General features: G+C 43.2%; 1 protein-coding gene across 1 annotated transcript; it reads right to left on the bottom strand.

The window, feature by feature from the left end:
• Positions 1–3,623: 3,623 nt before the first annotated feature.
• On the bottom strand, positions 3,624–20,510 carry LOC119178335 (cytochrome P450 3A6). Its single transcript, XM_037429523.2, has 5 exons — positions 20,390–20,510; positions 19,751–19,943; positions 13,167–13,356; positions 8,213–8,421; positions 3,624–4,647 (listed from the first exon to the last, which is right to left on the bottom strand). Exons 2-5 carry the CDS (start codon positions 19,934–19,936, stop codon positions 3,685–3,687), a joined length of 1,548 nt encoding a protein of 515 aa, XP_037285420.2. The 5' UTR covers positions 19,937–19,943; positions 20,390–20,510; the 3' UTR covers positions 3,624–3,684.
• Between the last annotated feature and the right edge of the window lie 573 nt (positions 20,511–21,083).

Here is a 21,083-nt window from a genome sequence, read left to right as displayed (position 1 = left end):
ACGCAAGCATGGATGCTAGAAAGAAGACGCGATATCATGTTTGAGAAGTCGTTTTCGGTTAGAAGAGTAATCACTGCATTTTGCAAAAAGCAAGAGCCTTCGACCTGCTTGAGGCATTGTTGTAATATAGTTTGCAAGACGTATACGCCCGACTATACATAAAAATTAGAGCACAGGAATAATAAATATTATATTATTTGATTCGGAGAGCGTGACTAATCACTAAAGGGTGAGACAAGCCTGAGGCGGGTCAGTTGCGAGGACAGCATGAGCTCATCGTTGACTTCTTTCCACAAATAAATGACTCTGTGTCATCCCAGTCGCATCGTTCCCATCGAGATACAAAGCAGGTTCTCGCTGGCAGTAATACGCGCGTTATATTTCTTACACTTGCAAGCACTACGGATGAAAAGATCCCCGCAAATGATAGGGGATATAGTTCTAAAACAAAAATTAGGGGACCCTGAAGCTTCACTTTTATGAATTGAACACGATAGCGATATCGTTTTTCTAGTACGTATATATTTCAACCACTTAGTCCATACGTTTTATTGCATGATGTTACTCGAGAAGTTTAAATAGTGGTTTGCTAAATGCAATCTGTGGCTTGTGTCACTGAAGCTTTCTTCGCATATGGTGGTGTACAGTGTAATGAGTAGCATGCTTCAACCTACGAGTATAATACGTGAGAAATGTTTTCGAACATGCTATGAACCCGCTACATGGTCCTAAGAGAATGCGCGCAGAAACTTGTGTGCTCTTCGTAATGCGTGGCTCACTTCAAACCCTGAAGTGGTTATGATAACCACTCGTTTTCACGCCGAACGACAAGGTATGTTTGTGTCACGCAATCACTGAGATATTACATGTTGCATTGTGAAGCCTGTGTACAGGACACGTTCGTTTGTAAAGTATGAACGATTTTTCACTGAATTTCCAAGCAGTGGATGTTCTTTTCAGTTTATTTCAAAGCAGACGCGTGGATATGAAGTAGAAGACCTGCTGCTACGCAAACGGCCAAGATTCGATCCTCACTCTGACCCGAAATTTCCCGTTACTTAATTCATGTTTCTCGATTTTGTGGTCCTGCAAAGGATAATTTCTCGCTGACAACCAACGACGCCCACACCGGCACCGACACCGACGTTGACTCCGAAGTTTCTGCGAAACGAGTTCTTCAAATTATCACGTTAACGACATTTTGATGGCTCATAGTTAGGACAGCCTAAAGAGACTCCATGTTGTTTACAAAGATGAAGCAGCTTTCTCTGAGGAAAATTGAAAGCTTTATTTTTTGCATCAGGCTGACGTGCGAGGGAGGAGCTTCCGACATTTTGGTAATGGAAGACGAAACCTGGCACATTGCTATTAAGAATATAAAACATTACGAATCATCACAGCAGTGCGAATTCGCGCTATCACTGTGTGCGGTGATCGACCTCAAGAACAATGCAAGTCTGCCTCAGATTTAGATCAGCTGCACTGATATATTTCAAATTATTAGCATTATAATTAAGACCAACTGTTTTAATCTATTGCTTGAAACTAACGCACCTTTGTGTATTCTTTGTATCTATGCGCTCTAAACCAAGCCATAAAATGAAGCTCACAATACGCATAAATTGGTACTTCCCTCGATAGACCCCATTTTCTCTTTCTTACACTGAAATGTAACTATAAGGTTTGACATATTCGTGCGAACGGGGTAGGCGGTGAGGAGCTTAAAGGTTGCCTTTTTGTAGTCGTCTAAGTGTAGACGTGACGTATGCCCCATACATTTACTTAGTCGAAAGCAGCTGCTACGATGAACCTTCGGCACCGCTAGTGGGGAACCTTGCGGACGCCTACGTTTTCAAAGCCTACATACACACTGGAATGACCGTTACATCCACTGTTGAGTAGGCGTCAAGGCAGAGCAACAACTTCAAAAGACAACCGGTATTGATGGGCTGTAATTTCGACACAAGGAGTCAGGAAGCTTATTCTAATACATCGTGGAACTTTTCCGGCATAAAGATGTTTGGAAACTCCTGAGTGACAATAAGATCTAGTTGAATTGTGTTGCGGACAAGCTTGCTGCCACTAGTCGGTCCTTCCACAATGCATTTCTCAAACAGCTATCTGAATTTTGAAGTTTCTACATGTAAGTCCTTCAAAGCAACAGCAAAAGAAATTTTTTGAGCAAAAACATTTTGCGCAATTCTGAAATAAGAACAAATACCAACCTCCTTCAGCTTCTTGACACACATTACAGTTCAGCGAAAAGTACAGTGTTAGGTTTCAAATATTGTTTACTTACCAGTCATTTGTGGTTACCACCAATGCAGGAAAGGACTAAACTTTATTGATATAACGAGCCAATGACGTCTTCACCCAATAGTAGCGGCGTCCAGATTTCAAGGCAATGTGAACCGTGGCCTTGCGTCCCATTCTGTTCACTAGGATTAGCTGGTCCTGAGGACCTGACCAGGCCAGCTGCGCCTGCCAGCGAAAAACGGTTAGTTGTTGATGAGATAGACAACGACGGTGTTACCTTTACGCCCAACCTGGCATGGGCAGTTCCATTGCATTCCTTAGTCTATATTGTGGGGAAGATTGGTTTCAGAAGCGTGTAATGCGAAAGAAGTTCGTTTGAACTATTTTGAGGCTCTTCACTGCGTCTCTGCTCAGCCAGGCGGTGTACGAGCGTTGTGCTTTATAGTCAGTTTGCAGAGGGCGAAAAAATTGGAGCACATTTTGGGATGGCTTCCAATCTCGATTAGGCCAAGCTGAGGAAATGGTTTTGTCAGCCGGTTTTGACGCTCCGGGTCACGCATACATGACATGCGTATCCTGCGGGTTCTTTACATTCACCAGAACTTCTAAGGCTTCCTGTGATGGTGGCTACATGAGCATAATTTTTTAAGATGATTAAAAATATAAAGAGACAGATTATTTTTTGATGGAGGGGGAAATGATGTAGGCCCGTGTGCTCAGATTTTGGAGCACGTTAAAAACCCCAAGAGAGGGAAATTTCCGGTGCCCCGCACTATGGCGTCTCTCATAGTCGTGTGGCGGTTATGGGACAATGAACTGTGCACTGAACTGGACATGTATTTATCAACGCAGATTATTAGCAATGCACAAATATGGGGACAGACATCATGGGCGTGTGGACGTTCATTCTGGAAGTTTCTACGCGAACTTTGAGATACGGTCAGGACTACGACTTGCTCTTTGCACGTCTAAGCAGAAAGCTTCGTAGGCGAAACTAATGTAATTCCACGCCTGGTTTGCTGAAACCAAGTTTTTTATGGAAGGTCATTGGCGAGAACATTTGCAATACCAGGAAGGTAAATGCATAAACTTGGGATGCCAAACAGGTAGGGCTTCCAACGGAAACGGCCGAATACCATCGCCAACTAAAATGGTTGAAAATATCTGTGAATATTTTACGCTTAATAGTAATTTACTAATAGAGACAGTGGTTTTTATTCAAGATGGCGCGAGCGGAGCCAACGAACTACGAGAGTGTATGAAATGGTTAGTTGATGACTGCGTGACTGTTTGTAAAACTGGACAGCGGTTCACCCAGCTTTAGTAAGCTGAGGTTTTATTAGATTTGTAGTAAGTACACAACACAATTACGCCCAAAAACAACATTTACTTCTTTTACAAACGTCCTCGCCACTGCACGGTAATTATTCAAGCCTCATCAACCACCGTTCGGGAATGCCGGGCGGTAAGCTTCAGGTACACTCCACCTTTAGGGTTTCCCACCAGACTCGGAACAGTCATGAGCAAGGGATCTTGAGATTTCTCGCATAATTCAAGCTTGTAGTCCCGCAAAGTTTTTATCAAGGCTGTCTTCATTGTCAACAATCCAACCCGTTTGCCAAGACATGTCCTCTGGCCGAGGCCAAAAGGGAAATAAGCGGCACTGTGGCGCCTTTTGGATTTTTCCTCAGAAAACCGGTCAGGCATGAATTTTTCTGGCTCTTCCCACAGGTCTGGGTCACGATGCACGTACCACGCTGGTGCGATGATGTTCACGCCGGCAGGAATGAAGTGTCCGAGAACCGTTGTGTTTTTAATGCAGCATCGAGCCACCATGAGCGGGACAGGAGGGTATAGACGCAACGCTTCCTTGACCACCATGTCGAGTCTCTCGAGCTCGTGTAGCTGCTCGAAGGAGAGTTCGTGTACGCACGGAAAGCGATCCTCCAGCTCCTTGAGAATCTTCGTCTGCTCTTCAGGATGCTTAGCCACCAGGTGCAACAAGAAGGCGAGCGCTGACGCGGTGGTGTCGAAGCCAGCTATCAGAAGCACGACAGCGTTTGAGCTGACGTGGCGGTCTTCAAGGGTTTTAACCTTTTGGCCAGTGGCTTGGCTGTGGTTCTTTGCATTCTCCTGGGCATCCAGAATCATTTGTATCATGTCCTCACGGCGGGGACTCTCACCCGAGCGACGCTGCTCCGTTACTTTGTCTACGTCGTCCATCATTTTCTTCATGCAGCGAGCGAAGGACGACAGTGGGTAGAACAAGAGCAAGAGTGGACGCAAGGCGGGAAATGTGAATGAGCTCTCAAGAGCAGTGTTGTCCGCATGCTCAAAGACCTTGCGCATCCAGGTGAGGAAAGAATCTCCGCTGTTTCGTTGGCAGTCAATCTGAAAGATTAACCAGGTTTAATTAACACAAATAAATGAACTGCAAAAGCTATGACATGACCATTCATTGAAAGTTGCAGTGTGTGCTGTGATTTACGTGGGAAGACGACATGATTGCGGTACACGCTAAAGACTTAGGCTTAAATAAAGGCTTGGTACTAGTTAATTGGTAAAGTGGCACAATGAAAACGATAAGCACACGAAGACATCAACAACAAAAACGATCACAAAGAGGATAACTTGCAACTGACATTTATTCTGACACAAACACACATGTATTTATATTTTCTTCTCTCATCATGTGCTAGCAACACATGCTTGAGAACAAAAAGGACGTCAATTTTTTTTCTGCTGCTATTTTTTTTTCGCGAAAGATTAGCGATGTCGTTATCCTTCCCACGCAAACAGGGCAATGAAGCAAAACAAGCCTCTTGATAGAAAAATAGAAAAAGCTTTTGACTGAACACATAATGCGCTATCAAAGACGCAAATTAAGTGGTTAAGAAAAGAGACATGATATAAACGTGGGTTTTACCAATAAATAGGAATGCAGCAACAAGGTATGCTTTGTATTAACGATGGACATCAGAAGGCAAAATTTAACTTTGACCAATTAGTGCTTTTAGGCATCGTTTAAGTGCGGGTGCAATGCTGACGAATGAAAAGGCGAACATTCAGGCCGAAATGACCTGTGTAATTTAACTTTAACAAATCAGTCATGTTGAGCCATCAGGTAATTGTGGGAACAGTGCTGACAAATTAAAACGTGACCATTCAGACATGTACGTTTGTGTACACTTTTGCTTCCGCAGTCTACATTTCATGTCATATAGGCGTATTTGCGCTCAAACACTTACATCACAGTCTCAGACTGAAAACTACAAAGCTATAGCGGCCAGACTTGTAACAAGATGACGTGGTTATGTCGTGCCATTGCGCATACCAGTTTTTTCCCCAAGACTTTTGACGTAGCATTACAATTCGTGAGGGCCGATCAATATTAACTGTTAAGATGTTATATCCTAAAAGAAGATATAATTGTGAGAGACGTCATAGCGACCGGCTTCTCAAAATTGTCAGAACCTGGGTTTTTTAACGTGCACCTTCTTTTAAGCGCTAGCTTTTATATACGTGTGTGTGTGTGTAAGTGTGTGCGTGCCTGTGTGTGTGTGTGTGTGTGTGTGTGCATGCGTGCGCGCGTGCGTGCGTGCGACATTGACATTACGCTATCAAAGGAATCAAAAAACATATATAAATGAAGTGGTGACTGCCCGTGCAATTGATATTCATCGGTTGGTTCCACAGGAAGATGCACTTACACATGCCATCGTTAGTCGCAGGCCACGCCTGAATGCAGCGGATTTTTTAAAGGGTGCTTCTGAAAGTTCTGTGGCTTTGTACGCCGGGCGTACATGGTCAAGTTTGTTTTACGATACCTTAAACGTAAGAGAACCAGCGACTGTGCTTTCCGCTACCAGTTTAGTGCTACAGCGTTAGTTGCTAATATCGTCAGTGTTGCTTTTGCTGGGCACCCATTGGCCAACAAATATACAGATAGTTGAACTAAAAACTAGATGCCCTTATCAGGAATATTTCTTCAAACGCAGCACAACAAATTCCTAGAGGCAATAAAATGGTTAAAAAACAAAACATAACAAAACCTCTGAGCACGCTTGAACTTTGCCTTCAAGAGTAGAACGCGACAGCGTAAGAAGGCGCCGCGCGCATCGACTTTTCGATTTATAGTCCCGCTTCGGCTCTCGGTGCATACCACAACCGTGCTGTAAGCAAAATAGGGACTGTGTGCCTAAAATTGCCTCCTTAAAACTATCCCAGAATGCCCACTGCGCCAGAATTCTTCGTTACGCGTCTTTAAGGCACCACGTGGAGCTACCCAGCTGTTCCCTTGGTCGATGCTTTTGTAGCTGATTATTTATTTATTTATTTATTTATTTAATTATTTCATATTATTGTCAGCCCTCTCTTCAGGGCTCTTACAGGGAGGGTACAACCAAATACAAATCAACCATTATACATCTATGTCTTGTAGTAGCGCAATCAATTATTACATGTGTAACACTTTCAAACAGACAAACAGTGCCTGAATTTACAGCAATGCCTGGCTACGCATTACAAGGCTTAAACACACCTGGGAGATAGAAAACAAAGAAACTCAAACCAAGGAAACATGCAGGCTTATCATCTGGCAGCTCCATCACTCAAATACATGTCCAACATTTTTTCGAATCGGCAAAGATTGCTTGCATTTACTACAATGCCTGGCAACGAATTCCTAAGCTCAATCGCAATTAAAAAAAGCATAACGAAACACATCACTCCGACAAGAGTACGGCACTAAAGCACAGTCGTGATTAACCCAAATGCTTTGTTTCTCTGGTACTTTTAGGTAGAAATCATTGTTAATTTTTACTTGTCCTTGCAGTATCCTGAAAAGAGCTTTCAACCGGTTCTTCGGTCTTCGTGTCTCGAGTGATTCCCGTTCACAGGATTCCAAGATCTGCGTGACAGAATCTAACCGGCGGTAATTCGTGCATATGAAGTGGACGGCATGCCGTTGAACTTTTTCTCTTTCAGGCTGTCTTGATGAGGACTCCACATGACTGAGGCATATTCTAGTAGTGGTCTAACGAAAGTTTTGTAAGCTACAAGTTTTATATCTCACGTAGGTTGACGTAATTTTTGTCTTAGGAAACCTAGTCTCTGGTTCGTTTTCAAGCACACACTGTCTATGTGTGTATGCCATGCCAAATATCGAATGAGGAAATAATGATGTAAGACAACTTTTCAATGAGCGAGTGAAAAAATAAGCATGCTTTGTGCCATTATCTCGTTTTGACACCTGGTGTTAATACAAGTTTCTGCCCGGCAACGTTACGTTGTTTAAGGAGACTCTTTCTATACCAGACGACATTCATGTTGTTCTTGTTGTTATTTTTTGAAGAAGTTTCAACCAATAGTGTGGTTCTGTGGTAGTACACCTGTTTGCCATGCAGATGGCCTGGGCTTGATTCTCAATCAAACCAAAAACTACTAATAATTGTGTCATTTGCATCTTCCTTGATTTTTTTATGACGAACAAGATAATTATTTTTCGCTCACAACCAACGCAGCCAGCACAGACTTTTACGTTGACCCCAAAATTTCCGTAAATGAGCTCTTTAACATAATTGCGTTAATATTAATGTGAGGGCGACATAAACAAGGCATACTTAAAAGACAATTGAATTAGAAATATTATTGCAGCATAACGACAATACACGATATTATAAGCCAAATGATCGGCGAATCAATCCTGGCACCTTTCAAACAAAGGATTACCCCACTCAATGTCTCTTTCGCAGCATCAAAAGCACCATTATTCGCTATATTAATATTTCCATTGGCTCTCCCAAGGACAAAGAGATGGCTAGACTGTCCAGCTGTTTTTCAGACTATACATATCTGGCTAAATTTACATTTAGTTATGGTGTATCATTGTGGCATATTGACCCCACGGAAGCATACTGCCTTATTTTGAAGTCGTGATCAAGGAGATAGTTCTTACCTCCCAAGCCAATGCCGCCTTTGTGATGATGTCAAGGGCCAAACTTTGGGTGAGCCGATACATTTCAGACACCCTCGATTTGGAGCAGAATTCTCCGAGTATGTCGACAAATACATTTGCGCACTGGTTCACGATGCGGGAGTAGAGCTTCACTTTTGCGGCTGTGAAACCTTGGTTCATGATAGAGCGCACCTTTCTCCATTCCGCTCCTGCAAAAGAATAAACGTAATGCTTTCAATGTTTTACACATCTATCTGCACCTCTTTCGCTATCCGTGAATCGCCTGTTCCCATCATTCGTTATGAACAGTTTCGGCAAGCTACGATTAAACGCTGGCGAAGAAACAGTGACAAAAGAATGGCCGCCTCCCTTGGACGTCTTTTGGCAATTTGATAGCCTTCTGACGACCGCATTAGCGAAAGGAGAAAACAGCCGCTGATGAACGGGCCTGATTTTCACTGCTCCTTGCTCAGCACTTACAATATTGCCAGCTTCATTTCATGCTATTGGAAAGATGGAGCTGCAAAAGCTGCGTGTCTGTACGAAAGCGCACACAGTCAGAAAATTGGTAGTGGTATTGACGTTTTTTTTTTTTTGCAGAACAAAAAAGAGATTAAGGAATAGTGACGGACACAGCTCATACAGCATAGGCGTTTATAGCTGACTCAGACTTCTGAAACACAATGTTCACGTATATATCGCATTTTCAAGAATTGTGACCACTGCCTTAAACTTTGTGTGGCTGCGACAAATTCTTGGGCTATTTGCTAAGGGGAGTAATTATTTCTCAATACAATACCACCAGGTAAGTTGGGTGCTCACACTATTTCCACAGTTTTCCCAATTATTGTGTCCCTGCTTTTTAGACGTAGGCTCAGAAAAAAACTGTAAGGCGCTTCATAATCAACTTTTCACGCACTACTGAAAGAAAGGGGTTCTGGCGCAGATGGAATCTCGAAAAAATGCAAAATCCTTGGTACACGTAGTGTTGCTCGAGCTGACAGTCTGAGGAGCGCTGTTGTCGTCGTCAACACTGAAACATTAAAGAAGACAACACTGGTTGTCGAAACAGCTGGCACCAGCGACACACCGCGTTGGAAGGGATGTTCAATACTCAAATTACATGTATTAGAAGGCCTAAACCGAACAAGTGACCCAACACATAGCTCTATAGAGCTTCTTTAAGTAAATACATGAAATATAGTGCATTTAACGTACGCTACTTTTTCTTGTGTGTAGTGTACCACATGAAGTGTTGACTGCGTCTTGAACCGCGCTGACGTTCGCTATACTTATTGGAATTGGCTTTATCTCAGAGTGCATTCTAATTTAACAGAGCACAATGAGTCGCGAGATGAAGCAAGTTGGAAAGGACACCACTATGATAAGAGCTGGTAGGCAAACAGATGCGAAACGCCGCTTTTCTTCTCATGAAGAAGCTTTCGTGGGAGAAGAATCATGACTTCGAGAAATCGATCATTTATATGCCTGAAAGAAATCAGCGCGCGTGTCATGAGAGGCTTGCTCCTACGATTCATTCGAAAGTCAATGAAATGTTTTAATAGAAACTGTTTGCCAATGAATATAAACACCGTCATCTTGTTGAAATGTTGTTGGTTTGAGCAGAATTATTAATTTGAAGATGAGTGAAATAGAGCAGACACAATACTTCACTAATTTATAGCACTCGGCTAGTGCACAATATTTTTATCTTATTGTTAGTGACATAGTTGACAGTGAGGTGTGTCCATGGGCCAGTGCTCGCATTAACCAGTCTTTTCGTCCCTTCCAGTCGATCGATATGTGGGGTTTAGCGTCCCGAAACCACCATATGATTATGAGATACGCCGTAGTGGAGGGCTCTGGAAATTTTGACCACCTGGGGCTTTTTAACGTGCACCCAAATCTGAGCACACGGGCCTACAACATTTCCGCCTCCAGTTTCGTCCCTTCCGTAAAGCGCTAAGTCAGTTAAGACAAAAGATATTGCCCAATAACTGTGCAGTTGTTATTTATTATCACGTGTTCCTCAACACCTAGAAAACAAAGAAAGCCAAAATTTATACATTCATCGTGTCAGACCGCGCACATTCGTACGCCAATGTGACGTCACCAATTTTAAAACATAATTTTTTATTGTGGTCGCATCGACTAGATAATTTGGTTATAAAACATGCTGTGGCAAGTATTGGACTCTCTTAGAACACAGGCGGAGTTAATATTTAAAGCAAAGTCTTGTTCATGCACTCTTCTTGGTCTTTCTAGCAGTAGATTTCCCTGTGAGTTGTTCAAAAAAAATCGAATTGAAAGATGACGTCCTTTGCGCGTTCTTCGTGGTTGCGCATCGAGAACTCGAACCTCAATTTCTTAACAAAGAAGGCTGATGCTCTAACCATGAGAACAACCCAACTGCGCGGGTGCCACGTCGTGTTCAAGCTAGCCATGTTGGCTTCCTCCATGCTAGTTGTTTCCTGATTTGCTCTCTGACTTTAGCTTATCGCGACGTCAATGAATAAGGTCATGAAGCATCCAAACTACCAATCAAAAAAATATCGCGCGCATGTGTTTATTGTAGCACTCATTGTTTAGTTCTTAAAGGTACAAAACGGCAAGTTTACGCTTAATTATGGCAGCACTGAAACCCATCTTTAAAATCGCTTAGAAACAAGGTTGAAATCGACATGGTGAAGCCACGCACTAAAATGGCGCACCACGAAAGCGGTCATCTAGAGAAGAACACGCGGTTTTTCTTTTACGAATGTCAGCATACCGAGGAGTCACTATTGTAGCGTAGTGTTACTGTTGCTACTTTGTAGCCACTGGAGAGATGACACGAACACACCGCAGGTGTATAGACATTGCCCTAATATGATTCATTTGGCTTAAGTTTCCCTAATCAGACACTTTATGCTCTTGTGCTGTTCTCGACGCGACTATTTTGGGGCTTCCTCGAAGTGTCCCAACACCATGCCAGAGACCAAACAGAAATAATTAATTGGAAGTCCCCGTTGAACAAAGCCAATCAGGTGACACGGGTTCAAACACGGACCCTCACTCACGGGTTGTCTGTACCGAGTTCGAACTTGATGACAGCCGTCCTCCAAAAGAATAATTATCTGAGCTGAACTAAAAGCACTAGGAAAACTGCTGCGACATCCGTTAGCTTTCCACTGAGCGGTCTACCCCACATACCCTAAGGCGGAGAACCGTCTTTGTCTCCAAAAATGAAAAAAAAGCATCTCGCTGGAAGAAAGAAGACACTGCTACATAACAAAGCCGACGAAGAACTAAGACACTGCCAGAAACATTGCTGTATTTCAGCCCTGCGACAGGGAAAGTGCCAACAGTTCGATAAAAAAATAGCTCATCAACGTTTGAGCATTACTTCCGCTCTACAGTAAAGTGGAAAGGTGGGACAAATTGAACAGATGCATTCTTGAAAACATTTCAGCGCGAACGAGATGGAGCACAAACAATAGACACAAACAAGCACTTTCCAACAACTGAAGTTCATTGAAGGAACTTTCAACTACCGTGAAAACCAAAAACGCATGCGCAAACATTAGATGTAACCAAAAAGCTCATACAAACTACGTAGTTCACAACCTAAAAGGCAAACAGACACCTCATATATGCAATCTTTGATTGATATGTGGGGTTTAACGTCCAAAAACAACCATATGATTATGAGAGACGCCGTAGTGGAGGGCTCCGGAAATTCTGACCACCTGGGGTTCTTTAACGTGCACTCAAATCTGAGCACATGGGCCTACAACATTTCTGCCTCCATCGGAAATGCAGCCACCGCAGCCGGCATTCGATCCCACGACCTGCGAGTGAGTAGCTGAGTACCTTAGCCACTAGATCATCGCGGCGGGGCTATATGCGATCTTCACCCGCATCTTGCATGAAATACACTTCCATGAGTTCTCGTGCCTTCTTTCTCTATGTTTTCACAAGATGACAGTGTTACCGAAGAACGGTCTGCACCGGCAAGTCTTTCAATGTGTCGCGAGTGTGACGTCGTTGTTTCTTTAAAATAGTCTTATGCTGTCGATGTCTTTCATGTATGCATTCACCCGACTGGTCTATGTTCACTGTGCCACAAGAGAGGGTAGCCTTTAGACCCCACCAACAGAGCAGGAAACAGGGAGGTTGATATGCTTAACCGTACAATTCACACCTAATGTTTCTCGAGCCTTGTCAGCATAGGCAGGCTTTTCACACTTCCCGATTAGAAATAAAGAGAACATCCACGTCCATACTTCTTGCAATCTTGTTAAATTGATGAAACAGCTGGTGCACGTAATACATCAGAGCACATCTCGAGGGCTTACCCCCTGGTTCACCGTTAGCACTTAAGAGACTTGCAATTCTTTACTGATCTTTCCGAGGCTGACACAGGTAGTCAATCTAGTCGATAGATTTTACATTAATATCAAGAGTCCTTTTTTTCGACAAATGACATCCCCTGCACTTTGCTTGTTATATTAGTCTGTTTGCACTCATTATTATCATGTATGGCAGCACTAATGGCGAGATACTAAGTTCAGCAGCATTTTCCTGCAGTCGGTACTAGGCTAAGTTGTGCTGGTTGTACCGAAATTGTTAAAAGTACTAGAATTATTTCAAAATTTTCCAACCTTGGATGTGCTGCGAATATAGTAATAATGGTACAATACAGGTGAATTATTTTCGAAGTACAGAATGATTATGGCTTCAAGCATTTCTAGTGGTAGCGGATTTCGATTAGTGATGTGGCAATTTAGTGTGAGGTTTAGGTTAGCTATCCGCCTTTAAGCAACTGGGTTATGGTTTGGCTGCACATCTGGTTGTGACTGCAGGCGTTCTTTCTCAGTATAGGAGACGCGAACAAAGTAACTTAGTTTCATATACCTGCCCCATACGGTTGCAGAACGCTGGTTCACCGGAATGGGTCTTACGGAGAACTTACCTTTGACAAAAAAGACGGAGCTTGTCATGGGTTCGACATCGAGGGCATAAAGAGGTCTATCCTGGAATATTCGGCTATCTTTTATGAATATTTCTTTAATCACGTCGACATCCGTGACGACCATGTAGGGCTTTTCGGCCAGGAAGAAACCAAAGATTTTGCCATACTTTCGTATCCATTCTCCCATCACCTGAACAGAAAGCAATAAAACGATTAGGCGCACGCTTGAAGGTCATGAAGTGTTAGGCCACCCCTCCACCCGTTAAAGTCCCCTTCCCCCCGCAAAAGAAAGGTTGCTGTTCACTACCAACTGCAAGGAACCAAAATGATGGGCGGACAGTTATAGTGGCGACACAGAAAGTGGAGGCTCAAGTGTGTCGAGTTATCGCAATATTGCCACCTGATAGTAGTCATTCTGAAGCCAGCGTTGTGTTGTATGGAAGCGTATAAGAATGCGTCGTGTTAGCGGGAAGACATTACAGTGAAGGTGACTTACATGGTTCAAGCGATGGAAGATAGCTTATCAGCGTGGTCTAATTTATGGAATGTTGACGTCGTTTTTTACTACTTGTTGGTAGTTTATCGCAAACACGCCCACTGGAATAATGATGTCGTAGAAATAAAGAAGTACAGTGCTACGCTGATGACTTCGAAATAACGCTTAAGTCTTTGGCCGGCAGCTGATATGCTATATTCTTAAAAGCTGTAAGTTTCTACGCAGTCATTATATCATTGACTGAATGCGTGCTTGGTAATATATTGGAAAGCATTAGTAGGAACGATGGCAGGTATGAGCGTACACGCTGCATCTCGATAAGCTATTGAGGTGTTTCTCTTCGTGCAAGTTGTTTTGGAAAACGCGGTGAGATTTTTTTTCAAAATAAAAAAAAAACATATTTAGGTGTTTGGCTTACAAAAACGCAATGAAGGCAATTTTGAACATTTTTTTATCATTGGAAAGATAGCAAGGCTCGTGATAAAACATGAGAGCGGCAAAATCAAAGTTTTACGTATCTACAATCCAACATAGACTCATGACCATGGGAAAGCTGAAGAACTATACAATGAAGTTGAATTAATAATTAGAAAGCACGTATCCAGTACACCTTAATAATGGGTTATTTTAACGCGATGCAGGCGGCAGCAAACAAAATGGAAAATAAGAAATTCGTAGAGAGGGTAATATTTCTAGCAATAATACATACGTTAGTAAAATTGGCATTACAGAATTGGCTCCAAATACAGAACAGCTTCCTTCGGAAGCATAAAAATAAGAATTAAACATGAAAAGCCATAACAGAGAAAGAAAGAATAAAGTAGGTTCCATCGCATGCACCAACACAGGCATAGCACATGACCTCGATGTCATAAGTGAGATGAATTGCAGTGGCTATAGGTTTGTGACGGTGGTGACCACAGTCTTCTTAAGAATTAGTCCAAAATTGTGAAATAACTTGTGGTTTAAATGATTGCTGGAACATTTTAAATAATATTAGAGGGTAAGCACACGGCGCACTAGCACACACCTCCACATTTAGGAAACACTGCTGCACGTGTTTGGTGCCCGAACGAGTGAGTGTGCCAGTTGTGCGTTCAGCTTATTTTTAAAAAGCAATATTAGCCGCTAGAATGAAACCAAACTGAGACGTAGTCACAACAAAATCAGCAAGACTAAGTACTGCGACGAAGTTCAATTACTAAGATTTAGAATTTCAGGAAAATACTTGCACCGCTGAAATGAGCGAAACAAAGGCAAGAATGACCACTGAAGAAGCAATGTAAGTGGGAGGTAAAGCACCAAGGCAAAGAGTTCGCTCTCTCGCCCAAACCATGAAACATTCACTGAAGAAATCGAAACGCGTGAAAGTGATCTTCTGAAAATTTGAAGTGGAGGTCGCTGAGCAAACAAAGCTGATGAACAAGAAAAAAAATAAGTGAAATCAGCAGAACAACATGAAAGATGGATTGATTGATATGTGAGGTTTAACTTCCCGAAACCACCATATGACTATGAAAGACACCATAATGGAGGGCTCCAAAAATTTCGACCACCTGGGGTTATATAACGTGCACCCAAATCTGAGCACACGGGCCTACAATATTTCCGCCTCCATCGGAAATGCAGCCGCCGCAGCCGGATTTGAGCAGCCGAGTACCTTAGCCACTAGACCACCACGGCGGGGCAACAACATCAAAGAGACAAAGGCCACAGCAGAAAAAAAAGTGGGAACATGCACACAGCTAAACTGAAAGTGCGCTGTAAGAAGTAAAATGCACGCTTCAAAAGACAAGCAATGAATTACCACTAAATTCAATGACATAGTTAGAGGGTGGAGAAATTTGGCGCAGAACTTTGTGATTAGAAAATAAGTCACCTACCCTTGATCAAAATTAGCACCGAGAAATGTATCGAAGTGCCATATGTATCTAGTGACCAGGTGAGAAAGGTTTTAGTGACATGTGACCCGAGAAAGTGGCTGATGATCATTGTATGACAGCCGGTCTGAATAAACATGAACGAAATTTAAACAGGGATAAAAGACACTTGACTTTAAGGTTGAGCCATCCTAGAAAACTAGCTGGTTTCAGGAAATACACTGCGACGCATCATATTCATGTCGTCAATTAGGTATATGGAACTCTCAATGCAACAAGATGTTTACTTAGCTTTCATGGAGTACGAAAAGACCCTCAACTCTCTAGACATACCAGGAATCTTAAAGTCACTAACTCGACAAGAGCTACCCTGATGGTATGTCGGTACTTTAGCCGGCATTTACAATCTCTCTAAGGAGTCAGTCATGGAGAAGCAATCTCCCGTATTATGCGCACTCCATGCTTAGAAGTAATAAAACAACTAGACTGCAGGAGAAGGAATCAATGTTAACGGAGAATATGTCGGCAACCTACGGTTTGCAAATAGCGTAATATTGTTCATTAGGGAGAAACTTGGAGATAAACTACTGAGGATATAAAAATGAACATAATAATGTGCAATTAAAAGTAATATGTCAGAGATAATGCTCATTACCCAGGAGAAAAAGAAAGAGACATTACTGGAAACCAAAACAAAGAGAAAGAAATATATTGTATGAAGAAATGCAAGGAGGTTAACCAGAAAGCAATTGTCTGGTTTCCTACCCTGCACTGCGGAAGGGGCAATAGGAGACAGAAAAGTAAGAAAAAGAGAATGAGAGAAAGAGGGTGGGACGGCAGCAAAAACAAACAAACAAACACACTAAAAGACGCACATACAGAATAAATTTATATTCTTATGGTGCCTCAGATATGCGCCATAATTGCTTTTTAATTGACAATCGCACAAGTATGAACGCTAAATCTTGAGAAACATTGGCCGGCGCTGCGGATGGGGTCGGCCGTTTGGAGTATCGGCTGGTCCATTCAGAGTACCCGGTACCGTTAAGCTTGGACAGACAGACAGACAGACAGACAGACAGACAGACAGACAGACAGACAGACAGACAGACAGACAGACAGACAGACAGACAGAAAGACAGACAGACAGACAGACAGACAGACAGACAGACAGACAGACAGACAGAACAAAAGTTTCCCGTCGGAGGTCCCCAAGAAAGACTATCGTCTTTAAAACGTCCCAACCGTTCAACGAGGCGGGTCGATCGCAGAAACTTCAGGAGGGCCTTCGCCGCTTTTCGGCGTGAAGCTCGATCTTTCTGGCATTCCAAAATTAGTTTTTCGGAAAGCGACTCGTCATCGAGGCGTGCAAACACTGCTGACACGGACTGTCTCTGACAGTTGTACTGAAGGCACTGACATAAATTATGTTCAATGGTTTCGTCAGCACCGCAATGATAACACGCAGCACTGTCTGCCAATCCGATGCGACAAGTAAAGGCGTTCGTGTAAGACACCCTATGCCACATACGGCAGAGAACGGTTGTCTCAGATCTGCATAACCCAGATGGAATGGAAAGTCGTAGGTACGGGTCCAAACGGTGAAGACGGGTGTGTAAAAATCCGGGCGTGTTCCACAAATATATGGTGACATCATGCGCGAGAGTAATAATTCTTGTTGCTACTTCGCTTTTTGACAGTGGAATGGGTTTCATCATGCCATTTTTGTGAGTGTTCTTCACTGCATCGCCGGCACACTCATTATTGATGATTCCACAGTGGCCTAGTATCCATTGAAAAGTTACATCATGTCCTTTCTGGAGTACTTGCTGATACAATTGTATTGTTTCCAGCACCGTTTGGCCTTGATGTTCACGACGTAGCGCAGTTCGGATACAACAAAGAGCTGGTTTTCAGTCTCGAGGCGTTGTTCTCTAAGCACCATTTAAGAGGTGCTTCTTGATCAATCCTGCGGAGTGCACAGCGGAGTGCTGTGAGCTCTGCGGCTGTCGATGTTCTTTTGTGAGCTGTTCGAAATAGATGGTTTCGGATTTTTCTAGGAAGATCACAGCTCCTGCAGATCCCCTTACATTTGTCGAATCATCTGTATAAAGTTTAACATGGTGTTTGTATGCTTTTTGCAGCAAATGTAGAGTCAGCTGCTTCAACGCTGGTGTCAAGAGATCAGCTTTTTTTGCGAATTCCTGGCACTGTCAAGCGTAGCTTTGGGCGGTCTAAACACCAAGGGGGTGTCAGGATACGTTCCGGAGGTGTGTAGCCTGCTGGAGGGCACTCATGGTAACTCAATACTCTCTTACAAAAGGAGGAACTCAGTCGATCTTCTGGAAGCGAAGCGAGGTAGTGGGCAGGGGCGGGTAAACGGTGCCTAATATGCGCTCGAAGCTCCTCTAGAGTAATATGCACTGAAGCCGGATTATCGTTGGCGATTGCGATGGTCTCCGCTGTGGGTGTGCAGTGTGGTAATCTAAGACAAACACTGAGTGCCCGAGCCTAGGTGCTTTCGATTGTACACACGCTACTTTTGCAGGTGTTTGTTAAGACAGGCAAGCTGTACCACATGTACCACAGGAACAACGTCCTGTATCGCTGCAACATGACGTGTATTGATGTGCCCGCCCCACTTTTTTCCTCCGAGGAAGTTGAATAGTTGGGAGATGTCTGTTAGGCGCTTTTTCAGACTGGCCACATGGGGACTTCAGCAGAGATGTCGATCAATGTTTACTCCCTAGAGCCTGTGTGTGCGGGTGTAGCAGAAGGTTTGTCCATTGATGGTGATGAGATATGACGTCATTGTTTTCCGCGTGAACGCAACCAGCGCCGATTCGTCTGGAGAAATCTCGAGGCGTTGCTCTCTAAGGTACGCCGAAATAGAATTCGCAGCTTTCTGAAATTTCGCACGTATCTGCGGACGTGTTTGGACATATGGATACTAAAACAATAAAATTAACACAAGAATATGTGTGCTTTGAAACATTGCGAACACGAATGATAAAAAGGAAAAGAAAATTCACTGAAGAATAAAAATTAACTGCGGCGCGTTCGCCAGCCGCTCACAAATATTTACAGAAAATATGTTGCTAATTAAGTGAAAACTACGCATCCACAGCACACTGCAATGATTGTACACGTATGGGTTTGTAACATTCAGGACAACAAACAAGCAAATGAAATTAAAGAACACACCACAGCTCGAAATACTTACTCATGAGCCGATTCAGTATCTCACCCGGACTCACATGGAGGCGCTAGTGAGAGTCTGAGAGACCTCGAGTAAAATATAGTTCAGTGAGTGTGTCGGAGTGAGTCCGGTTTAAGAAACGTTTGATGAGTGAGAGTCTGGGCAAATTCTAGGCGCCAAACAGGTTTGATGATCGAGTCTGTGTGAGCTCCACACTTTTTTGCCGGCCTATAGAATGCACAGTGCTCGAGTGAACCAAAAAATGATTGAAATAACATTGAGGCGTCAAAGAACGGCAGAACGCGTTAGATAATAAACAGAGATGTAAACATCACGTAATGTTTAGGACTGACAGTAGGGGGACGCTGAACTTGTCCACCCATCGCTGCCCATCAACAGCATTGCAAGAGATCGAAATCGCTGCCAAAGAAGGCAGAGAGCTAGGCGGAGTGGACAAATAAACAAGTTTACAGGGATAAAGTTGCATCAGCTCTGACAGGACCGAGAAAACTGGAGATCAATGGAAAATGCCTTCATCCTTCAGTCACCTAAAAAAAGGCAAACAATGATTACGGACATAAAATAGAGATGTTGTGACAATTGCTCGTAAAAAGAAAAACAGAATTGTTTTATAAGAATACTTCGGGATGATTTAATATAACCATATTCACCGATTCATGACAGAGGTGTGATAGATCCTTAATCTTAACGATGCAACCGCACACAGATTTCACAGAGTTCTGAGCTGCTTTAAAATTGACGAATTGAGATATTTTTTTTCTAGAGTCTTGGCATACATAAATATTATTCTTACAATCGAAACTGGAACGATCATGATAGCAGCTCAACAGGCTGGGCGATCTGGATATTTACGCATTTTATGATCGTATTCGGCCAAGCAAAAGCTACGCTTACAATTTCGTTTCACTTTTGAAGTCATGACAGCCGAGAAATTATGTGACATAGGTCATTATTGAAGCGGCATATTTTGAATTGACGCCCCACGCACCGGTATTCGATCCTTCTGCAGTTGCTTCCAGCTCCCCCAAACGAGGTCCGGCTTAGGCCCTGCGTATCCGAGTTGAACGAAAAGGCTGTGCTGCCGTCGGCGCCAAATCACCCAGGTCGTGGCCGCCGTCACCAGGAGTGTAAGCAAAGCGGTGCATATCAGCTCCCACAAGCCCACCGTAGACATTCAGGCTCTGAGAACAAAAAAATGGTCCGTTAATGTTTATGCATTTACGACACACAAAGGTAAGAGCGATAACAACACGCCGTTTGAGAAATTGGACGTTGCCAGTGCTTCAATAAGAAGTCGTTTTCAAGGACATTTTTTGAACGTTTTCTACGATTGATCTTAATCACAAAAAGAGTCCGGTAAGCAGGGCATAGAGCCAAACTTTGTGTAGAATGCTCTTGCTTAATAAAGTTGTCTGCGTTGTTTTCATGTAAACTAGAAAGCAGTATTTGAATAGCACATATGCTATTTCCTGAAAGTGCGAGACACCTTAAAAATCTAGTATATTACGAAAACGTGCGTGCACATGTGACTTCACCGCTTCAACGTAAATGAAAAAGTAGCAGCGACCACCGAAAGAACCTCAAATAAGTGCTGCAGTGGTGTATTTCGACATAGAAGTTGACTCACGCTGGGTTGTGGCTTGACGCCTGAAACTTTCGGCTTGGGTGGGCAGACTCCGTTTCCTGTGCGGCACCGATACGCTTTCAATATGCCTGGCTAACCAGTCGGAAAAAAGGCTCGAGGCACGTGAGACACGAAGAAAGACAGTGAGAGCACCCGGAGATTTCAGAAAAAAAGCTGTCCCGCAACGGAAACAAACTGGGCCACTGTAACGCCGCAGAATCTAGAAGGGCCATGCAGCCGGAAGAGATGTGAGCGGCATCTCAGAGAATCTCGTCTGGAATTCAGGGCAGGCGCCTCGAATGGCCAGGCATTTCATTCGAAAGCAGTTAAACTGCATTGATTTAAAGCTTAACGCTAACCGTTTGTCTCCTTACTTGCTTGTAGGAATGACTGCGCTGGAGGAGTGGAAGATGCACTATTTTATTCATTTTTTTAAAGACTTAGCACAGCTTTGTGCGCAAATATGTTCCCAGTCATAGCACACAACTCTACATACAAGACCACTGGCGGTCAAAGATGTGTAGCTTTCTTCATTTTAGTGATGTTCAGCGGAAATGAGTTGTGCAGACCTGCAGATGATAGATGCGGATCTACAGATGGTACAGTGAGGCGTTCAACTAGACGGGAGCTCTCGCTACGATAGCTTGTTACTGTTAGTGAATTCTGTTGGGTGTTCTCTCAACAATACTTGACTACA

The sequence above is a fragment of the Rhipicephalus microplus genome, chromosome 1, assembly GCF_043290135.1.
Source record: "Rhipicephalus microplus isolate Deutch F79 chromosome 1, USDA_Rmic, whole genome shotgun sequence".
Lineage (NCBI taxonomy): Eukaryota > Metazoa > Arthropoda > Arachnida > Ixodida > Ixodidae > Rhipicephalus > Rhipicephalus microplus.
Note: the sequence above shows the minus strand (reverse complement) of the source record. Positions and strands in the feature narration are given on the sequence as shown.